The 21,891-nt window shown below is 42.6% G+C and overlaps 1 protein-coding gene and 1 non-coding gene across 2 annotated transcripts in view; both read right to left on the minus strand.

Annotated features, from left to right (window-relative positions):
- Positions 1 to 21,541, minus strand: part of WDR62 (WD repeat domain 62) — a 41,176-nt gene extending 19,635 nt beyond the window's left edge. The window contains exons 1-16 of the mRNA XM_054009850.1: positions 21,431 to 21,541; positions 18,528 to 18,619; positions 15,940 to 16,002; positions 15,519 to 15,576; positions 14,970 to 15,140; positions 13,350 to 13,484; positions 12,605 to 12,787; positions 12,155 to 12,315; positions 11,093 to 11,267; positions 8,543 to 8,680; positions 7,255 to 7,430; positions 5,101 to 5,192; positions 4,376 to 4,501; positions 2,899 to 2,966; positions 2,410 to 2,531; positions 358 to 433 (exon numbers count right to left, since the gene is read on the minus strand). Coding sequence (XP_053865825.1) covers positions 358 to 433; positions 2,410 to 2,531; positions 2,899 to 2,966; positions 4,376 to 4,501; positions 5,101 to 5,192; positions 7,255 to 7,430; positions 8,543 to 8,680; positions 11,093 to 11,267; positions 12,155 to 12,315; positions 12,605 to 12,787; positions 13,350 to 13,484; positions 14,970 to 15,140; positions 15,519 to 15,576; positions 15,940 to 16,002; positions 18,528 to 18,619; positions 21,431 to 21,538 — 1,944 coding nt within the window. The 5' untranslated portion in view covers positions 21,539 to 21,541. The remainder of the gene's footprint in view (positions 1 to 357; positions 434 to 2,409; positions 2,532 to 2,898; positions 2,967 to 4,375; positions 4,502 to 5,100; positions 5,193 to 7,254; positions 7,431 to 8,542; positions 8,681 to 11,092; positions 11,268 to 12,154; positions 12,316 to 12,604; positions 12,788 to 13,349; positions 13,485 to 14,969; positions 15,141 to 15,518; positions 15,577 to 15,939; positions 16,003 to 18,527; positions 18,620 to 21,430) is intronic.
- On the minus strand, positions 10,625 to 10,766 carry LOC128826804 (small nucleolar RNA SNORA16B/SNORA16A family). The gene has a single exon (XR_008442893.1). It is a non-coding gene; the product is annotated as a small nucleolar RNA SNORA16B/SNORA16A family (small nucleolar RNA).
- Positions 21,542 to 21,891: the final 350 nt, after the last annotated feature.

Below are 21,891 nucleotides of genomic sequence, written 5' to 3' on the forward strand. Positions count from 1 at the left end.
TGGAGACAAACAGCAACTGACTCCAATTGCCAGGACACGGGAAAAAGGAAGAAGAAATAGTTTCATCCAAACCAGGGGAGCGTTGTGACTCCTGCCTTGCTAACCTGAAATGTGACAAATTCTAGGCAAATTTTGGAAAATTCCCATAGTCCCTTGCAAACACCTATAATATGTTTCACCGGACTGTAAATCTAGAAGCGACGGCGCTGTAATCTCTCTACATCAGATTATGTCTCTTTAGACTTTAGACCTACAACCATGCAATACATAGAACATTATGCTTTAATTTCATATATGCTTACCCATAGCACAAGTTTCAACAGAGCACTTTAAAAGCTGCAGCAATTGCTTGCTTACCTTTAGTAACGACCCATCATCACCTTGCGATCCTTTGTAGCACCACTTTTGTTTCCCACTGACAGTGTTGTATACTCTGTAAGAAGGTCATTCCTTATTTTAATGGTGTGCAGTAGACAAGTGATTTGGCTCAGTCAAGACTTGCCTTACGTGCGCACAGAACAAACGGAACAGGGTAACTTTGCCAGGTAGTTTTCAAATCAAGAAAGACCTTTATAAAGTACCTGCTTATAAAAGCACAAAGCTGCTAAGCTAAAACGCTTCCGCGGTTTGCCCTAGGGCTTGTACATATTTCTACTTATGTCGGTATAATTTATGTCGCTCATGGGTGTGAATAAGTCGTAAGTTACACCGACCTAAGCACCAGTATGGACAGCGCTATATTGACATGAGACCTTCTCCCGCTGACACAGCTACCACCCCTCACGGAGGTGGTTTTATTATGCTGACGGGAGAGCTCTCTTCACCAGACTAATGTAGACTAGCCCCTTGTCTCTGATATCCCAAGCACCTACAATTCACATTGGAAAAAAAAAAAAAATCAGGTCCTAAATCTCAAGACAATAATGCTGCTTGAACTCATATGCACTTAGCTACATGTGGTCTCCCTATAGATGTCACCTTTTGATAGCCTCACAGAAGCATGTTACCACCCCTCTGGTACAGTTGGACCTTCTGAAAGGGGGAAATCTGTTCGGTTATTAATAATAATGATTTATTTATTATTATTATAAAAGACTGACTTGAAACTAGAAACTCTGGTTGGGTGCAAGTTCTAGCCCTCTACACCAAGAAAGTAACTTTGCCAAAATGCCATCAACCTATTTATAAATGGCAGTTTTAGTTTACATATTCAGGGTATTTTAAAATTGCATTTATTCTCTCATAAGCTGTTTGAAATTTTTGCTGTACATTGTGCCATGTTTTAGTTCGAAGTCTTCTTAGATTTCGACAGTGCAAAAATAAAGTGTGCTAAGCAATTTCTAAACGCAGAGGAAGATAGAACTTGTCTCAAAAAAAAGAGTATGATGTACAAACAGTTTCTATAATGAGAGTTTACTTCATACCTGGCTTACGGAGAACAGACAAGCCAGTAGCATAACAAATAAATAATAAATAAAATAAGTTAATGGAGATATCCCATCTCCTAGAACTGGAAGGGACCTTGAAAGGTCATTGAGTCCAGCCCCCTGCCTTCACTAGCAGGACCAAGTACTCATTTTGCCCCAGATCCCTAAGTGGCCCCCTCAAGGATTGAACTCACAACCCTGGGTTTAGCAGGCCAACGCTCAAACCACTGAGCTATCCCTCCCCCCCTTAAACTTAAGATAACAAACTTATCTACTGAAAGTGAAACAGACCTTTGGAAAAAAGTATGGGGTAAATATAGTACTCTGATGTTGTGGAAAGTCAGCAATGAGGATTGGACAGGATAGGTTGGTAGGGAGGAGGGATAGCTCAGTGGTTTGAGCATTGGCCTGCTAAACCCAGGGTTGTGAGTTCAATCCTTGAGGGGGCCACTTGGGGATCTGGGGCAAAATCAGTACTTGGTCCTGCTAGTGAAGGCAGGGGGCTGGACTTGATGACCTTTCAAGGTCCCTTCCAGTTCTAGGAGATGGGATATCTCCATTATTTTTTTTTTTTTTTTTTTGCCAGTGATTGGTTCCACCAGAACCATTATCTAAAGATGAATTCTTGGAAGAATTGGACATTTACAAATGGTTCAGGTTAACCAACTTATTAAAACTGCTGCAAGCTTTGTTGTCAAAGATGGGGTCAAAGCATCAGAGGAGGATAAAGAACCTTGGAGTACCATTTGTTTGAGGGATTACTGAATAAAGAATTACCATTTCATTAAAATGGGCACGGCCATTATTAGGGCACTTAAGACTCTGGTGTCTTCTCTGACCTTTGAGTTTCTCGATTCAAAGGCTACCAGACAAACCTTGAGATGTATTCCTGTTATTCAGACATATTGGGGAAAATCTCTCTATTAGGGACAGCGTGTTTTATAGTCTAGCCCGCATAAATAAAGCAAATAAAACAGATCACCTGACATTTCTATCTTGGCAGGCAACAGCTACGTATTTCTGTGTGATATCAATATCCATGTCATATAAGGTGTTTTTTTCAGCAACATGATGAGTTCTAATGAAATTAATCCCATCTGCAACCTGCATAAAGAGACGTGCAGACCAGAAAACAAGATTGGAGCACTCTGCTTCTTGTACTAGAACCCTGACTTCTGTCAACAATTTTTCCCCATCTGTGTTTATGGGTACGATAAAAAAATCCCATATAGAATGGACAACCCCATGTCAGATAATGCCAATAAATCCCTGCTATAGAAACCCTGTAAATCTACAGTGCGTGCAAGAACCTGAAATTAAATCTCAAACTCTAGACAGAGTTTTGATTTTTCAGGGGTAAGTTTATAGTATACAGTGTAACTTCAATTTTGTTAAAGAGAGTACACACCACAGAGAAGACAGTATCTTGCCAGTGATCAGCTGCTATCTACAGAGGGATGCTACAGCTTACCTTCTGTGCACTGCGAAAATAAATACTTTTATCAGCTCCACAGCTTATCATTTGAACTTCTCCATTACCTGAAGGAAAAGGAAGGAAGGAAAAATGAAGTCAGAGTTTAAGGTAGGCATCAAGCCCTAATAAGGATTCATTGCAATACCTCCCTTTGAAGAGCTGTAAAGCAAGAAAGCTAAAATTGCACTAAGTAGCGTCTTTTAAAAATTAAACGCTTAAGATCTAAAGGTCAGATCCACAGCGGATATAAATCTGCCAGGCTGTAGAAGAGTCAATGAAGCTACTCAGTTTACATCAGATGAGGATTTGGTTCCAAATTTCCATTGACAAATAGAGAGTTATGAGAACGTGCCGAAGATTGCTTCCCATCTGGGGAAAACGAACATATGGGAAACCACTCTTTGTCATTATGAATTAACACTCAATGACAATAACTAGTCCCTGGGTCAGGAAAAGGGTAAGAATAGACTGGTGGTTCGGGAGCTCACCTAAGATGTGAAAGTGCCCATGTTCGAGTCCCTGCTCCAATGACTATTTAACGTATACAAGGTGGAACAGCTTCAGCAGGAAGAACCGAAAAAAGATTTGCCCCAGAATATGCCACAGCCCAGAGGTTAGGACACTCCCCTGCACTGTAGGAATCCAAGTTCAAATCCCTTCTCCACATCAGGCAGAGGAGGGACTGAACCCAGGTCTTCCACATCCCTGGTGGGTGCCTGAGCCTCTGGGCTAAAGGTTATAAGTAGGCTTGGAAAGATGTGATTAAATGTTGATTTTAACACACACACACACACACACACACACACCCTATTTCCATCGATAATAAAAAGTTTACAAAGTTCTCAAGCAGTGTTTTACTCTGAGTTTGATTTACGGCTATTTACTTTGTCAACATCATATGTCAAAATATACAATGTGTATTTTAAATGGTTACAAAGCTTTAAATTTTTGAATCTCAACATCCACTGTAATTAAATAAAAACTATGTGACCACCCCCATAATCTCCCACAACTGTGAAAATTTAAAAATCAATAAACAGAAAAAATAAATGCTTACAAATAAACAAACATTGTCAAAATTACAAAAAACAAAAATCGAATGTTACCAAGTCTAGTTATAAGGGAGCGGACTTCACCAGGCACTTTAGAAGTGCCCCCCACCAAAAAAAAAAAAAAAAAAAAATCTATTCACTGATATTTTAATTTTTGTCTGTGCAAATTTTGGGTTTCGATTTGAGTCAAACTGAATTTCCCCCACACACAATTTTTCTGAACTTCCAGCAAATTGGAAAAAAAAAAAAAAAAAAGTTATTTGCCCAGCTCTACTGCCAAGCTATGCAATGAGACATCCTTTTAAAGAAAAAAATTCAGTTACTTTACAATAGGTTTTTAAGTTCTCTCTTCGCAGCACTAAGACAGATCAATGAAAGTTTAATAGAAACAATAAGTGTTAATATGAAGTCTGGAAACTTACCTGCAAATTTGACAGCTGTTATGGCAGATGAATGATCATCCAGAGTTTGCTCCAATTTATAATTTTTATCTACGTTTAATACATGAATCAGTCGGTCTCTGCTTGCTGAAGCCAGCAGTGCCATCCCTAGAGACATTAAAGGGACATTTGTAAAGGCATGGGGATTTCTGTTTCCTTTAAAAATAAGCAACATTTGTTTGAAGCATCATATTCTGAAAAATTACGATGTAAAAATGGAATCTTCTTACACAAATGATCATGTGTATTCAGACTCAATCTCATTTTACTAAAAAAAAACCACACACTTTTCCCAGTAAAATATATTAAAATCTCAGATAAAATATTTAACAGAGCTAATCAACAGAAGGCAGTTTTAGACGAATATTTCTGCTAACCTAAAGTTACACATAGCTTGACAGAGGGTGCTGTGGCACCTTTGAGACTAACAGAAGTACTGGGAGCATAAGCTTTTGTGGGTAAGAACCTCACTTCACTTCTTACCCACGAAAGCTTATGCTCCCAATACTTCTGTTAGTCTCAAAGGTGCCACAGGACCCTCTGTTGCTTTTTACAGATTCAGACTAACACGGCTACCCCTCTGATACATAGCTTGACGCAGACTGAAGCCAAAAAAACACAAATAATTCTTCAATATATTTTCAGCACCTTCCATGTGTTCAGTTGTGCTTTTGTCATTTTCCTCGAGTTTGTTTTCAAAAACTTACCAGTTTCTGGTTTGGAATACTCCAAGCAGAGAACTTCTGAATCATGAGCTTCCACCTTAACCACTTCCTGCATAAACTGTAACTCATGTATCCTACAATAAAAATGCAACAGTGAAAAGCGAGCAATTTTACCCATTGATGGGGGGGAGGAGGAGCAAACCAGTCCAGCAAAGCACTTCTTAATTATGTTTATTATGGTAGTGGCCTAAGGGCCAACCAAGAATGGGGCCCAGTTGTGCTAGGCACTGTACAAAACACAGAACAGCAGATGGCCCCTGGAGAGTTTACAGTCTTAATAGACAAGACAGACAGAGTGGGGAAAGGGATATAACACACATAAGCACATGCTTATCTTTAAGCACAGAGTAAACCCACTGAAGCCTCAAAAAATGATTAGAGGACTAGGAAAATGTCTTACAGTGAGAGATTTAAGGAGCTCGATCTGTTTGATTTATCTAAAAGAAGACTGAGAGGTGACTTACAGTGTATAAGTACCTTCACGGGGGAGAAAAATACCTGGAACTAAAGGGCTCTTTAACCTAGCAGAGAAGGCAGAACAAGAACTAGAAGTTGAAGCCAGACAAATTCCAATTAGAAAGACACAGATTTTTAAACACAGGGAGGGTGATTAACCATTGGTACAAACTCTCCCAAGGAAATGGTGGATTCTCCATCTCTTGGAGTCCTCAAATCAAGATTGGATGCCTCTCTGGAAGAGATGCTTTAGTCAACACACAAATTATCGGGCTCAGTACAGGCATAACTGGGTGAATTTTGTGTGGCCTGTGTTCTACAGGAGGTCTAGATGACCTAATAGTCCCTTTTGGCCTTAAAGTGGATGGATCAATGGGATTACATACATGCTCAAAGTTGAGCACATGCTTAAGTGCCTTGCTGGATCAGGGCAGAACTATACAGTCCTATCTTATTACACACTGGCCAGTCAGATAATAGCGATAATACAAAACCACTAACATTTAAGGAATAAGACTACTCTCATGAGGAGTTTTGTAACTAGACACAGAAAAACCCCAATATGGAGAAATCACAACCAAAAGCAGGTATTAGCGAGGGGATGAGATGAAGTGGGACACTTCCTCCAAAGTCAGGACTGAAAGATATCTTCATCTATGCAACGAAAGAATGTAAGTTTAGCAGTAACAGGAATTCTTGGAGCATTGCATATGCATCTTGGGATGAGCACGTAACCCTGGATCTGCAAGTCACATGCTCTCTTACAGATTCAAACATTCAGACCAAGGTATAAAAGAAATCACTCCAGTTGCTTACCACACATCCAAAAGCCAAGTGGAGCTGTTCAAAGCGTTTTGCCCTTTCGGCACTAGTAGCAATTTTGGCTTACTGGGAGCACAAGACATGGTACTTATGGGAACTGTTTTTGAATGCACCATTCAAACCAGTCATACTGCAGTAGAAAATACCCTTTCCTTCTTAAGGAAAATGGAGCAATACCTATTTAGACTGTCCAGAAAAGTTAGTGCTGCTGATCTATTTAGGGATTTATATTGCTGCCCATCATGGTGGTATCCGACCATCTTCCACGTAAAATCAAAAGCAGCAGCAAAGTCCCTAGTGGGGTTCATGGAGTCTCTGGCACATCTCACCTTTTAGGGTCAAAACTCTGCTTGCGGTAGGGGGTTTTGGAGTAGAAAGGGGTGTCAATGTCAAGCATCACCTTTGTGGTAGCCAGGTTTGAGATCTGGACCAAATAACCATCCGTGACTGAATGGAGTTGGAGGGTGTGTCTACACCCAAAATTAAGATGTAGGGTGGGAAGACATAGCTGTGCTAGCGTTAATCTAGCTAGTGCAGGTAACAATAGCGGTGAAGACACAATGGCATGGACCCCAGGTGTGCTAGCGACCCAAATGTGCACCCAGGGCCCCCAGCAGGCTTGTACGCAAGCCTGCACCGCTGTGCCTTCACGGCTATTCTTACCTGCACTAGCTAGATTAAAGCTAGCACGGGTATCACTACCTGTGCCACAATTATACCTTAATTTGCAGCGTAGATGTATCCGGACAGGTACAGAACCTGTAGCTGTTTTGCATTTCCAGGATCATTTCTGTTAAAACGTGCAACATTCAGTGAAACAGAGTAGAGGTGACAGCTGATAGATATGATCATACTTGCCTCAAGTTGCCTCCTCTGTCACCTGAGGCTAAGTGCTGGCCATCAGGGCTAACCTGCATCACACGAACACCTGCTTTCACATCTAGATATCCTGCATTTTCATTTCTGTCAGGCACACTGGTTGAATCTTGCAAATGCTGATTATTATTGTCCATGTACACCACCTTCAGCAAGTTCTTTATATTGTGAGGGGGAAGAAAGAGCGAGTTAGGTATATACCATAACAACAAACAATAAAATGCTTGCTACCGTCTCCGGTAGTAGAGGAATTTTGACTTCAATAGTATACTAGTACCTTAAGGATGGGATTTTCAAAACTGTGAATGCTTGAGGAGCACAAGCCCCAGTGACTTTCAATGGGACCTGTGCACCTAAGTCACGCAAGTTTCTTTGAAATCCCACCTTAATGTTTATAATGCTGTCTGCCCTGAGAACTCAAATCATCATCATCCCTAGTTGTAATATGGGGCTTTCCATCAGCAGATCTCAATGCGCATTAGAAAAGAGGGCAGTGTCCTTAGCCCCCTTTTACCGATGGGGAAACTGAGGCACAGAGGGGGATGTTCACCCAGTGGCAGAGGCAGAAACAGAACTCAGGTCTCCTGAACTGAAGTTCAGTGCTCTATCCTCTAGGCCACACTACCTCCAAAGCACTGTCAGATACTGACTGAGCCTCATGGACACCCTTGCAAGGGTGGTAAGTATCCCCATTTCATAGATGGGAAAATGCGGTACAGAAAGGTGAACGCAGTTTACCAGTCTTGTTCTTTAGCCACTAAATCCTCATCTCTCGCTTTCAAAAAAGGCAAATCTGTACAGAATATTGTTGGCTTAGCTGAATTGATAAATGTGGATAGGAACTGCTCCTATAGGCAGGAATAAGATATCCAGGAACCCTGGGTTCTTCAGATCATTGTAAAACTTCTGAACACGTTTAAAATAAAAGCTAAATACCTAAAGGCTGTAAGTTGGAAGTAACTTGTTTTGAGTCAGACAAATGCATGTGAAAGAGAGATGACTGCCGAAGAGAGGTACTGAACCAGTACATCCCACCTCACCTCAATGTCTTTCCAGCCAGCACCAACCAATTTTTCAGCTGTGCTCTCTCCCAATACTCCAGCATAGGAGAGAGATTTTATCTCATTTCCACCACTAGAGCTTTCCCTCCCTGCAGTACACTTAAAGGCTCATCTGCCAGGCTTTAGACTGGGGTAAGCCACCGGTGAATTTGGCCCCATTATTCTAAAGCTGTGTGTGCCGGTCAACAAAAAGCCACCAGGGTGCTTACATTACTGTAAACGTTCTTCTGGAACATAGGTCTAGCGTCGCTTTCCACATTCCAGAATCGTATGGTGTTATCGGATGAACAGGTTAGAAAAGATCCTGGAGGTAACCGGGACCTGTGATCCTCAAACTCAGGGTAAACCTACATATTTCCACAACATAAAAAGGAGGTGGGGGGACAACGGAGAGAGGAAAGGTACAAATTAGTTTACATTCCAAAAGCAGAGTGGGAGTCCAGGAGCTTAAGTAAAGCAGAAGTTTGTTCTACAAGACTCCTCTGCAATCCTCTGCTTAAAACTGGAGAGATTTTCTCCCCATCACATGGCTTTTTTAGTAGGTGAAACTGACTAATAAGAAAGGGAAACTGGAAACCTTTGTCCAAATGGGGAGGGTTTTTTTGTTTGTTTATCTGAGTTAGGGGAGTTATATTTAAAACAATCAATAATGATAGAATCTCTTTATTTGTGCCTAAAGGTCCCCATCCCCATGGCGTTAGGCACACTATAACATACAAGACAGTCTCCGCCCAGAACAGCTTTCACTCTAAGTATAAGATCACAACAGGTGGATACCACAGACCAGGAAACACAATATAACAGTATCATTGTTCCAACGGTAATAGGCAAGAGTCACTATGACCAGCTGTCTCACCATCCCTCACCACTGCCCTTTCAAAGAGCTCCCCCATCATCAGATTCCTTGTCATGGCCCCAGGGGGAAGATGACTGTGACTTGTGCAGTCTATATGGTTTTATAAACACCTAATAAGTGAATATAATGTAACTGGAATATGCTTCATGCAAAAGATCTCTTGTAAGGTATCATTACAAAGCTTATAATCTACTGAGTGTGATCATCCCATTTGTATAAATGTACCACTCTTGTATCTAAAACTAGAAACATGAAATATAACTCTGAGGGCCTATTGTAATTATGCGTGTGGGCCATTAATGATGGTTTGGAATCTTGATGACCCATTAACAAGGACCATTGTCTGCAGATGGCTGTGTTTACCTGTTAGTCTTCCTGTATAGGTGTGTGCTGGCAAGTGGGCAATGAAGTCTTGCAGTGACATGTGATCATGTCACCTGAACTGGAATCCATCTTTAACCTGGTGCTTTTCCAGTGAGGGCGGGTGGAAACCCAGAGGGACAAAGGGTTCCCGCCTTATGCAAAAGATATATAAAGGGGTGGAAGAGAACAGAGGGGGAGAGGAGCCATCATGAAGAATCCCCTAGCTACCACCTAAGCTGGAACAAGAGCTGTATCAGGGGAAAGAATTGTGCCCAGGCCTGGGAGGGGTCCAATCTGAGAAAAATTTACTGAAGCATCTCTGAGGGTGAGATTATCTGTATTCAGTTTGATTAGACATAGATTTGCGCATTTTATTTTATTTTGCTTGGTGACTTACTTTGTTCTGTCTGTTGACTACTTGGAACCACTTAAATCCTACTGTCTGTATTTAATAATATCACTTTTTACTTATTAGTTTACTCAGAGTATGTATTAATACCTGGGGGAGCAAACAACTGTGCATCTCTCTCTATCGGTGTTATAGAGGGCGAACAATTTATGAGTTTACCCTGTATAAGCTTTATACAGGGTAAACCGGATTTATCTGGGTTTAGACCCCATTGGGAGTTGGGCATCTGAGTGCTAAAGACAAGCACACGTCTGTGAGCTGTTTTCAGGTAAACTTGCAGCTTTGGGACAAGTGATTCAGACCCTGGGTCTGTGTTGCAGCAGACGGGAGTGTCTGGCTCAGCAAGACAGGGTGCTGGAGTCCTGAGCTGGCAGGGAAAACAGGAGCAGGGGTAGTCTTGGTACATCAGGTGCCAGCTCCCAAGGGGGTTTCTGTGATCCAACCCGTCACAATGACAACCTGTGTATCAGTTCCTCTTCTAGATAAAGTGATGAGCCATTTCAGGGTGGGTAAAAGTCAATGGGTAGGTTTTCTACCCCCTCCAAAATACTTTGCCTGAAAATAAGTGCCAGAGTTTGCTTTGCATTTAGGAATCTGCCTTCTCCTATCACATCACAGGGCTGGACACTGTCAGCACAAAGCTCGTATATAAACACTAAGTACAGTTGTATTTTTGTGAAATGTCGCTGGACAGCTACAAAGCAACAAACTGAACAGCGACCGTCAATGAAAACAAGTCACTTGCGGCTCCTGTTTGATCACATCAGCTACACAAGAGAGACAGATAGCGTCGATCAGGGTCATGGGCGCTATTAAAGTGGAGCAACTAGGCTGCCTAGTTCTATTTTCTGTTGAACATCTGAATCCGCCCTAAAGATTAACTCTCCTTTTTCCCTATTCTTTGTTCTGCCTTAAGCTACTGCACTATAAAGAAGGTTGACAGTATGGTCTGACTAGAGGGAAACCTTTATTATTAACCAGTTACTAGTCTGATATGGAAATAATAGGAGGATAGTAAAAATCATCTTTTCTAAGTGGGTGAAGCTAGTAAAGAAGCTTATAAGTCATTTTTATTCCCCACCACCACCTTCAGAAGCTCTGTTTAATGCTAGCACATGAACTACATCTTACCTCAACATTCCATACAAAGGAACTGTGGAAGAGGTCTGACCACACTTTGTTAACTTTGTTTGTGTCTTTAACATCCCAGATGTATATACTGTGATCTTTATACACACAAGAGAGCCAACGATTGCATGGGTCAAAGGCTAAGGCAATGGTGTCTGGGTAGACGGAATCTGGTCGTCTTAAGAGACAGAGAAAGAGGAATTATTCTTTTTAGCTGAATTTAAAAAACAAAGAATGCAAGCTAAAGTATGATATATACAACAATTTCGGTTTTAAATTCACTAATCTTCCAGCCTACCGAACATCTTAAAACCACAGCTACATTTTCTGAGCATGTACTCAGTCTCACAAATGTCCATGCTAGATGCACTTCAAGTCTTACAGTGCAGATCATTATTCTTGGGTTTTTACCCTCTGCCATCCAGAATTTCATATCTGTGAAAAATCTCTATGTCCTGGGTACAGCCCAACAGACTGTTCTGATGATGCACAGCTCCGAAAAGCCATCTAGCTATTTGGAAAACATTCACGCCAGTTAGTTACACTGAAAGAAAAATCAAATTAATGATACCTACCTCATCCGTAAAGTGCTTTGAGATCTGTCGATGAAAAGCCTGATACAAGAGCTAAGTATTTTATTAAAACAGGCAAAGAGGCTGTCAAGTCTGATTTGTCTTAAAACCTTACATTGTTATATGCAAAGTATCAGGTTTTAGTTTCTTCAAGCTCTTTCAGAAACCCGTTTTAATGTTAATAACACTGGATTAGAGACTCTGAAAGATGACTGATTTCAAGTCAATTTAATCTTAGATATCCATTTTCTTCTTTTCTTAAATGTACGACTGAAACATACAAACTTTCAGGATCAAATTTTCAGAAATGCTCAGCTCACATTAATAAGGGTCACTGGCCACTTCTGAAAATCTGGCCTTTGCTATTTAGCCACCATCTTTAGAAGCTGTACGGAGTATTTAAGATGTACAAAGAGAAGGCACTTTTTCCTTCAAGCCAAGTCAAACATAATACACACAGTGAAGCACTATATTTCATGTCAAAACTTTGTACCTTGGTTCAAGCTCTTTGGCTACATCAACGCCCAAGTAGTGAGGTTTCGGTAGATCAGTGAGATAATGCATGTTGTGGGAATGAAAGATCCTCACAGTTCCATTTGCACAGCCACAAAAAATAAACTCTTCACTAACACAGATGCAATTTGCTAGCGATACCTGAAGGAAGAATTTCACACACATAAAGTTACCTTTTTTATAACAGAAAACAACTAGGAGTCCATGGGTGGTTTTTTACCCACGAAAACTTATGCCCAAATAAATCTTAGTCTTTAAGGTGCCACTGGACTCCTTGTTGTTTTTGTGGATACAGACTAACACAGCTACCCCTGATACTATAACAGAGAACGTATTTCTATAAAACAATTACAGTAAGATATAAGGGAAGCATAGGTATCCGAAACTAAATGGAATTATTTTACAATAATTAGGCAACAAGGCATTTTACCTTCAGATCAATCCATTTTTCCAGCATTCGCTTCTCGTTAAATTGACAGAGAAGTCCAGAATAAGAAACACAGAAAGTGTTGCCCAACAATTTCCCTTGCCCGCATGCTACACCACAAAAGATGTTATTGTGAAGTTCTCCCAGAAGTCCAGAGCGACCAACCAATGGCACAGTCTCTTTAATCTGCAACGAACACATTAGTTTGCATTATAAATACGAATACATTTGTCCTTCTGATACTTTTCACCAAGGATCTAAAGAAAGCCTCAAAATATCCCTAGGAGAGAAGTAAGTTCTTCCTTTTTAAAAATGGGAAACAGGATTGTCAAACATATTGATTCATGTTTTCTGGAATCCGGCAAGTATGCAATAGCTCTGTCAAAGAACTGACACATCCTGCAAATGCGTTTTAAACGTTAATTTAGCAATTTCTTGCCCCTTCATCCCTGTGCTCTATTGCGAATGTGATTTTTGAAGACTACTTCCAGAAAGCTAGATTCAAAACCCACCTAGAGCTGCCTGGCCATGGGTCATTCCCGAAGCAGGGCAGGAGGTTACGGTATGACAGAGAGATTGAGTGTAGGGCATGAAAAGCCTTACTGCTCTTTGGCGCCACTCACCTAAACGAATAACCCTGACTGCAGCAGGGACAGACATCTAGTCAACTGTCTGAATATCCTGAGCACCTTTTTTTAAAGTCATGTACTCCCACATCCAACTGGTACAGCACATGAGAAAGGTTTACCTTAACTTCCCTCGATGCGTCCAAGAACCAGAATTTAACATGGCGGTGGCCAACAGTAACAAAGTAGCTGTCCTCAGAGAAGGATACTGCAATAACTTTACAGGACACTTTGTTTGATGCTACTAGGGTATCCTTCTGTAAAGAGACAAAAAATGTACAAATTATTGGGTGTTCATGAGAGATACACAGCACAAGAGACATGGAAGTTACTTCTGAAATCCTGATTCCACTACAAGGCAAATTTTGACACACTCCCACTTCATCCTCAGCACTTAACAATTCATATGAATATTGACATGAAGTACAATTTTGCAAACAATTCATCTGCCAGAAAAGATGGTTTTTCTGACAATTTGGACAAGGTTTTTTTGTGAAACGGTGATTCTCCTGAGTGCGAGATGCAGGAATGCTGGACGCTCACTAGAAATGGAGGGGAGGTACAGGGAGGCACCAGTGCCCGAACCATGGCCCCACCCCAACCGTTCCCCGAGGCCCCACCAAACACCTCTTCTCCCCCTCCCCCCAAGACCTCCACCTCTTCCCCCAAGACCCTGCCCCTCACTTGCTCCTCTTCGCCCCCTCTTCCCTCCCATCGCTCCCCCTTAAGGTAAAAAGTGATGGGGCCATTGACCCCCGCCCCGTTCCAGCCCTCCTGGTGGGGTAGGGAGGAGGAAAAGGTTTTGAAAAAAATCTAATGCTTCCTCCACTCTCCACCCCGGTCTCCTAATAACTCTAAGGCAGCTTGACCTAGAAGCTTCATGTGTATACCGCTGAGCTGACTCAATCAAGCAGGACTGCCTTCACTGGACTTCTCTTTTTGGGAGCAAACATACTGCAAAAGGTGAATAAATCCTTTAGGATATACATGTGCTCTGCAGGCATTATAATGTATTACCTTCCAAGCTCTGCACGAATGATATGTGATCTACACCTGCTCAAGATGATAGGCCTAGGTACTTTCATATTACAATGCGTGTGACAAATAATACAGTGGGGAGGCAGGAAGGAGAGAAGACAGTGAAATCAAATCGTGTTCATCTGGGAGCAGGAGGCAGGATAGACAAGCAAGTGAAGAGGAGAGATCAGATAATGTTCATAGATTATAAGGCTAGAAGGAACTATTGTGATTATCTAGTCTGATCTTCTGTATAACATGGGCCATGGAATTTCCCTGAGTTAATTCCGGTTTGAATGAGAGCATCTTTTTTTTTTGTAAAAGATCCATTCTTGATTTAAAAATTTCCAGTGATGGAGAATCCACTACAATCCTTGGTGAGTTGTCCCAATGGTTAATTACCCTCCCTGTTAAAAAACGTGTGCCTTATTCATCAGGAAAAGGGAGGCAGGATAGTCTCAACAAAGTCCTCAGCTCTGAAACTTGCCCTTGCTCCAGGAATGCTAGAGTTTGCTATGTGCCTACAAGATTATCAAAGTCCAGCTGTTCTCCCCAAGTGAGATCGTTTTCTTGGTTTGAATGAGGGAGGGGTTATTTTGATTGCATTTGATTATCATATAAGCTAACAGATATATTATATTTTATTGTAAGGGCATCAGTAAATTCTTTGCTTTTCAGTGAGAAATGACAGAGGCTATTTGTCTCTGACATATGTAGTGCCTTACCTTCCAGTCCCATACATTGACAATCATGTCATGTTGATAGCCCACTGACACAATATACTTCATGTTGGGAGAAAAAGCCACACAAGCCACTCCATGTTTATGGCCATGCAGTTCAGATACTTGCATCTTCTCCTCGACGTCCCACACTCGTACAGCTGGTCTGTGCCCGTTCTGCAAGAGTCATTTGAATATGTGCTGCCATTTGAATTGTACACACAAGAAATAGGAATTGCCATCCCAGATCAGAACAATGGTCCATCTAGTCTAGTATCCTAGTGCGGACAACTCATAGTTCAGCCACGTTAGTCTGTAGTTTAAATGCTCATCTTTACAGTTTAAATTCCAGATTAGTACTACCTGATCAACTGGCCAGAATTCAACCAATGTATGGAGGCCGGAAAGCTAGCATCAAAACAGAGGGCACTAACTGGGCATTCCTTCTAGTCTTACTATGGCAGGTTTTCCCGGCATACAAGCATTTGCATTGGTAGAGAAATCAGAAATTCCATTCCAAGTGTACACACTATATTACACTTCAGCAGAACTCACCTCACCAGTAACAATAAATTTTCCATCAGGTGAGAAAGACAGAGCACTCAGCGTTTTCCTGAAAGAAAGATATAGCTTTCATTTTCCCTCAGAGAAAGTTCAGACAGTGCTCACTGCAATAAACACTATGATAAGGAAAAAACATTCTGACGTTACCCACCATAGTGTTATTCAAACACACAGTCTACGATAGCTTATCTACTTAGACTGTCAGCTCTTTGGGGGCAGAGACTGTCTTTTTGTAATGTGTTTGTAAAGCAACTGGCACAGTGGGGTCCTGGTCCGTAACACATGCACAATATCAGCAGTTACACTTTGCTCAGCTGAGAGTCACATTCCTTTCTCAGCAACCCAAATCCCAAAAAGCAAGTTTGGAATAAACACTACCGAGGTGGTGAGTAAATTTAAGCATGGACAATACCTGGAAGTATTAAAGATGTGTCTTTGTTTATTCTTTTGGGGATTTAAAATTACAACCACACACCTGAAAAAGAAAGAACAAGACATTTACATTAATAAGTGTTTCACCTGGTTTGTGGAGCGCTGGGGTTTTCAGAGGAGGATGGCAATCTTCAGAGTTTGGAAGACTTCCCAGAAAAGGGAAAGCGTTGCAGAGAAAAGCACATCCTATTTTTTTAAATAAAACAACAACAGCAACCCTAGCTCGGCATCAGTCAAGCCCCAAGTGCTTGACAAAGGGGGTCAGTATCATTATCCCCATTTTGCAAATGGGAAACTGAGGCACAAAGTTGTGACACGACTTGCCCAAGGTCACCCAGCAGGCCAGTTGTAGAGCCAGGAATAGGACCAAGGTTTCCAGAGTCCAGTCCAGTGTTCTATCTACTAGGCCAACTTTAATATGTTTATGTTGTTATATTTTTAGAAGGCTTTTGTTCTAACACTAACCTGGAGATTACTACAATAACTGAAAGTGTTACCTGAAACCCCTGTTCCCATCGTTCAGCAATAAGCACTTACCCTTAAAGCATGACTGAATCTGGTTTCAGTCTCTGACAATGGATACCAATGGTGATAGTGTCACTTTTGACTAATATTTTAAGTTAAACAGACCATTTAAAGTATAATTTAAAATTTAGGGTTTGTTAAAACAAGCTTTTACAAGGCTAATAGTTTTTTTTCCATTTGTTTTGGGGTGTTTTTTTGTTTGGTTGGTTTTTGTTTTTAAATAATACCAGTGTAAATAGTGGGATTAAAAAAAAAAAAAAGAGAGAGACAATCCTGCAGTGTTTGTATGTCAAATGCCACAGCATCAGGCCAGAAAATGAATCTGACTAGTGGTTGGCTTTTAACAAGCCAAGAGAAATGCAAAACAGTTAACATTCAGAAAAGTTTTCAATGTTAAGAATTCTTTCAGTTGTAATAATTCAAATCAACAGTCTTTTTGTTCTGTGTTCGTACTGCACCTAGCACCAGGCCGCCCTGGGCCATGATTGGGGCAGCTAAGTGCTACAGCAATACAAAGAAATAATAATTTGTGAAATAGGTAAGAATGTTTCTTAAAAATAATTCTCAACATGATTGACTCTTTCCCTCTATTTCAGTTGAGCACCATAAAGGAAACAAAATATTTAAAAGTTTGTGTTAAAAAATACAAATCTATTTTGTTCTTTTGAATAATTAATCCTGCAAACATTTTTTAAATTGGCTGTAATGTATCTATTCTGTAACTGAGCAAGCTAATTTTGACCTGTGCTGTTCTAACTTTCAGTGGGTTAGCTACTGATTAATCAGGTCCCTTGATTTGCTGTTATATGCTCACAGCACACACACACAGAAGTTAGATTAAAAACAAACACTCTTGCTGGAAGGTTGCAAAGTAATATGACTTTGTTTCTTAGAAATCAGAACGATGACACAAGATTCAAAAACAGAGAGAGAGAAAACAGGCTGCTCCCTAGGGCAGCAAGACATATAAGCTGGCTCTTTTCAGAATGACTCGGATTGCATGCTTTGCTACAGACCCACCCCCCCCCCAGTCTGCAAGCAGGGCCAAGAAACCACCCCGCATTCTAAACATGAAAGCTTGCAATCCCAATATAGTCCTCCATACCCCACACCTAACACATTTTATAAATAGCAAGCCAGGCCAACTGGTAACTCTCATACCACGCACTGTCATACTGGGATCAGAGGTCAAGACTCTTTCTTGGTCACTTTCTTGACTCTCAACATCAGAGACTGAGTCTGGAAGTAGGGGTTCCGGAACAATTTTTATAGTGGGGGTGCTGAAAGCCATTGAACCAAACTGTAAATCCTGTATATGATGGAAACCATGTTCAGCCAGGGAGTGCGGCAGCACCCCCAGCACCCTAAATTCCAGCATCTATGCCTGGAAGTGGTGGAGTCAATACAGAGGAAAGAAAAAGTATAGCTTAAACTACTCCATTACCATGAAACTCACAGGTCTAATCCAGCAGTGATATCAGACCTCTGGATGCCCATGAATGAGAAGGTGAACTTAAAGCCCTCGAATATACCTCTTTAGCCAGATCCAGAAGATGTGATAGTTGTTAAGAGCTTTACATTTCCAGCCCTTTGCTGCTTGAGGAACCCTGTGAGATAAGGTTTAGAGAAGCCCCACAAGGGGAAAAAAAAGAAAAAAACTACTAAGGGCTCACAGCCCTATGAAATGCTGAATGTCTTTATCTCCTACTGAAGTCAGTTGGAATTTTGATGCTCAAGCATGCCTCTAGCTACTTTGAATATTCTTACAGTGGTAGCTGATTCTGTCATGGGATGGGATCCAACCTTTACTCACGCAAGCTGTCCCATTAGCCTCTGCTTACGTAAAGCCTACCTGCGTGACAAAGGACTGTAAAATGGAGCCCCAAAGTAACAGTGAAATAACAATACTGCATACACACAGTTGGCAAAACAACCAGGGCCCAAGTCCATTTTTTTCTCTGTAAGTTGCAGCGGTTTCTAGAATCATGCAGGTAGACACAGAACATAAACTTACACTTTTCCACATTTATATAGTACACTTACCCTGTAGGATATGCTATCTGCCCGGTGTTTGGGTCACAAGCTAAACCACTACTGGTTTGGGTAGTTATTCCCAATACTTTCTCAAGCATAACCTGCCCAAAAAAAAAGGGAAAAAATATTGAAGTCTAGTACAGTCAGAACTATGTAAGAGCTTATAAACAACTCCCAATTATTAGATTCTTGAAGCAGTTGTTCCAGCGACCTGGAAGGCATGGTTTCCTGCATCAGGGTAAGAGGGAACCAATAGAAATTCAAGCAAACAATCACGCACAATATACAAGCTTAACACTGAACTTTATTTAAAAATGGAAACATTGCTTAACAGCCCAAATCATTAGAGACTATATGTTCAGGCTTTAAAACAGTGGCTGGAAAGAATTTTTTCCCCCTATACTTCCAAAACCAGAGATCAAAGTAAGTAACTTAGACTATGTTTATACTAGTCTATGCTGACATAATCCCCAGCACAGATGAAGCCTACACTGACAGAAGGACTTCTTCTGCCTGTGCAGGAGCACCGCCTTCCCAATGGGCACTGTACTCTTCAAATCGGCGTGGCTGTGTCTACACTGGGAGGTTTGACAGCACAGCTGTGTCGGTCACAGGAGTGGGGTTTTTTTCACATTCCTGATCAATCTAGCTATGACAATATAAGTTAAGTGTAGGTACTTATCAAGCCCCCCATTACCATAGTATCTGAACACCTCTCTATCTTTAAAGCATTTACCCTCAACATCCCTGTGAGGTGGGGAAGACAGCTTTATATCCCCATTTTATAACTGGGGAACTGAGACACAGAGGCCAAGATCCTCAAAAGTATTTAAGTACCTAACTGCTATTGAGAACCTTTGAGGAGCTAAGCCACAGAGTCTAAGGCCTGGTCTACACTTCAAAATCAGATTGACCATCACGAAGTGCCGTGAAAATATCTCCTGCCCTGATAGGTCGACCTAACTTTGGCTAACCGCTAGCGTAGATACAGCTAGCTCAACGGAAGAACTCTTCCATCAACCTAGTCACTATCTCTCGGAAAAGCAGATTAACTAAATTGACAGAAAAACCCCTTCTATCGATGCAGGAAGTGTTTACACCCTGGTGCTACAGCGGCAGCACCATAACCGTGCCGCTGTAGTATAGAAATGGCCTAAGCAACTTGCCCAAGGTCACACAGGAAATCCGTGGCACAGCAGGGAGACCATAGGAATAGAGCTCCCCGCAAAGGCTTAGGTGTCAGTGATAAAAACGGTTTGAAGAGGAAATAGAATTGTGAATGCAGGTCTCACTAGCTTAAATGTTTTATTCAAAGATTCCAATCGGTTCATTTTGAAGGGATGCTTTCAGAACTTGTTAAAAAAGATAGACTTTGTAGAAATCAGTTTTCATTATTTTCAAAATATTGTAGTAGATTTTTTTTTTTTTTTTAAATGAACAGTTCCTGTTGCGTTTCTAACCCATATGCTGCTGCACTGGGACATGAGACCCTAAATGAGATATAAACAAGAAAAGCAGACCAATCAGAAACCATTACTTCACTGTAAAAATATATGATTACATCAAGACAACTAACTCACTGAAAAATTCTAGTGGAAACAAGGCTGTGGTTTTACTTCAGTGTAGCAAATTGAGGTCAACCACAGCTGGAGGGAATAGCTTGGTCTTCACTATTAAAGGTACAGGTTTTTTAACCTCGAGGTAACTAACACATGAGCTATCCCAAGGCAAAAGCATAGTGAAGATAAGGTGTTTTATTTGTCCGGTGAGGTCAGGCTGACCTCAGCAAGTCTACCTTGCTGTAAAACTGAAATATTTGATCTTCACTGTGCTTTTACCTGAGGATAACACATTAGTTACCCCCAGGCAAAGGACACACCTGTTTTGGCAGTGAACACAAGGTCTGTAGGGCTGATCTTGTCAAGATAAAAAATAAAAAACTACCCATGCTGTCTCCAGGAGGATTTTTACAGCAAGTTAGCTATCTCGCTGCTGGGGGAGGTAAGGAGTTGAATCCAGCGAAAAGGAATCCCAAGAGTGCAAGAAGCAAACAAGCCACCCCAATGGCACAACAAACTGTACAACCCCCCAAGCTGCTGAAGCAGCCGGGGGCTGGGGGGTATTTGTAACTTGTATGTGTGTAACTTCCACCAAGAGCTCTGCTCCCATTGAGATCCAACCCCCACCCTCAACACACACACACACACACACACACACACCATTCCCCAAAGAAGTTAGACCCACCCAGCTCCATGCTAGGCGATGCTCGGGGGCAGGGTCTACATCCAAGAGGGGTGAGGGACACCCACAGGAGGGTCTCAAGTCACTGCCCCTTTTCACGTCCATCTCCCCAACCCAAGAGACGACCCCGCCCACTTCCTTAGTCCAACCTCCCCACGCATCGCCAAAAGTTTCTCACCCCCCTACACCTCCCCAAGCCCCGCCTCTCGTGTCGCCCCGCCCCCTCCCCATGCCCCCAAGCCCCGCCCCCTTCGCATCTGCCCACGCCCTGCGTGTCGCCCCGCCCCCGCCCCATGTCTCCCCAAGCCCCGCCCCCTTCGCATCTGCCCACGCCCTGCGTGTCGCCCCGCCCCCTCACTTAAGCCCCGCCCCTTTGTATATGCCCACGCCCTGCGTGTAGGCCCCGCCCCTTTTACACCTGACCACGCCCTGTGTGTCGCCCCGCCCCTTCACCAAGCCCCGCCCCCTTTGCATCTGCCCACGCTCCGCCCCCTCACCCAAACCCCGCCCCCTCACAGGTCCCCCAGCCCCGCCTTCTTTGCATCTGCCCACCCCCCCCGCGTCACCTCGTCCCTTCTCCCCAAGCCCCGCCCCCTCCGGTGTGGAGCCCCGCCCCCTCAAGCCCCGCCCCCATTGCCTCAGCCTCTCTCCCGCTCATCCCGTCCCCTCACCGCCTCCTCCGGGCCCTGGTGCCTCGATCTCCGCCTCAGGCTCAAGAGCGGCGGCGAGTCGGCGCCCCCGCTCCGGGTGTAGAAGCCGCCGCCGCCGGACCCCGCCATGGCTGCGCGGCCCTCCGCGCGCGCCCCCCCTCAGCAACCGCTCCGAACTGCGCGCGGAAACCCGGCTCCCCGCGCCTATTGGCCGCCGCGCACGCCAAACATCTCCGCTCGCAGCCAACGGCGGCGGCTCTTCCGTGAAATCCCGCCTCCGTAACGCCCCCATGGGTGACGTGTATGCTAATCCTTCCTCGCTCAGCCAATAGTGACGGCGCTGCCATTAAAGCTCGCCTCCCCTGAACTATACTGTCAGCATCAGGGAGGGGAGGGGCGGAGAACCCATCATTTTCAAGATCAGCCAATAGCGGCGGAGCTACCGTAAAATCCCGCCCCCTGTCTCTGGTGTAGGTCTAACA

The sequence above is a fragment of the Malaclemys terrapin genome, chromosome 20 (assembly GCF_027887155.1).
Source record: "Malaclemys terrapin pileata isolate rMalTer1 chromosome 20, rMalTer1.hap1, whole genome shotgun sequence".
NCBI lineage: Eukaryota > Metazoa > Chordata > Testudines > Emydidae > Malaclemys > Malaclemys terrapin.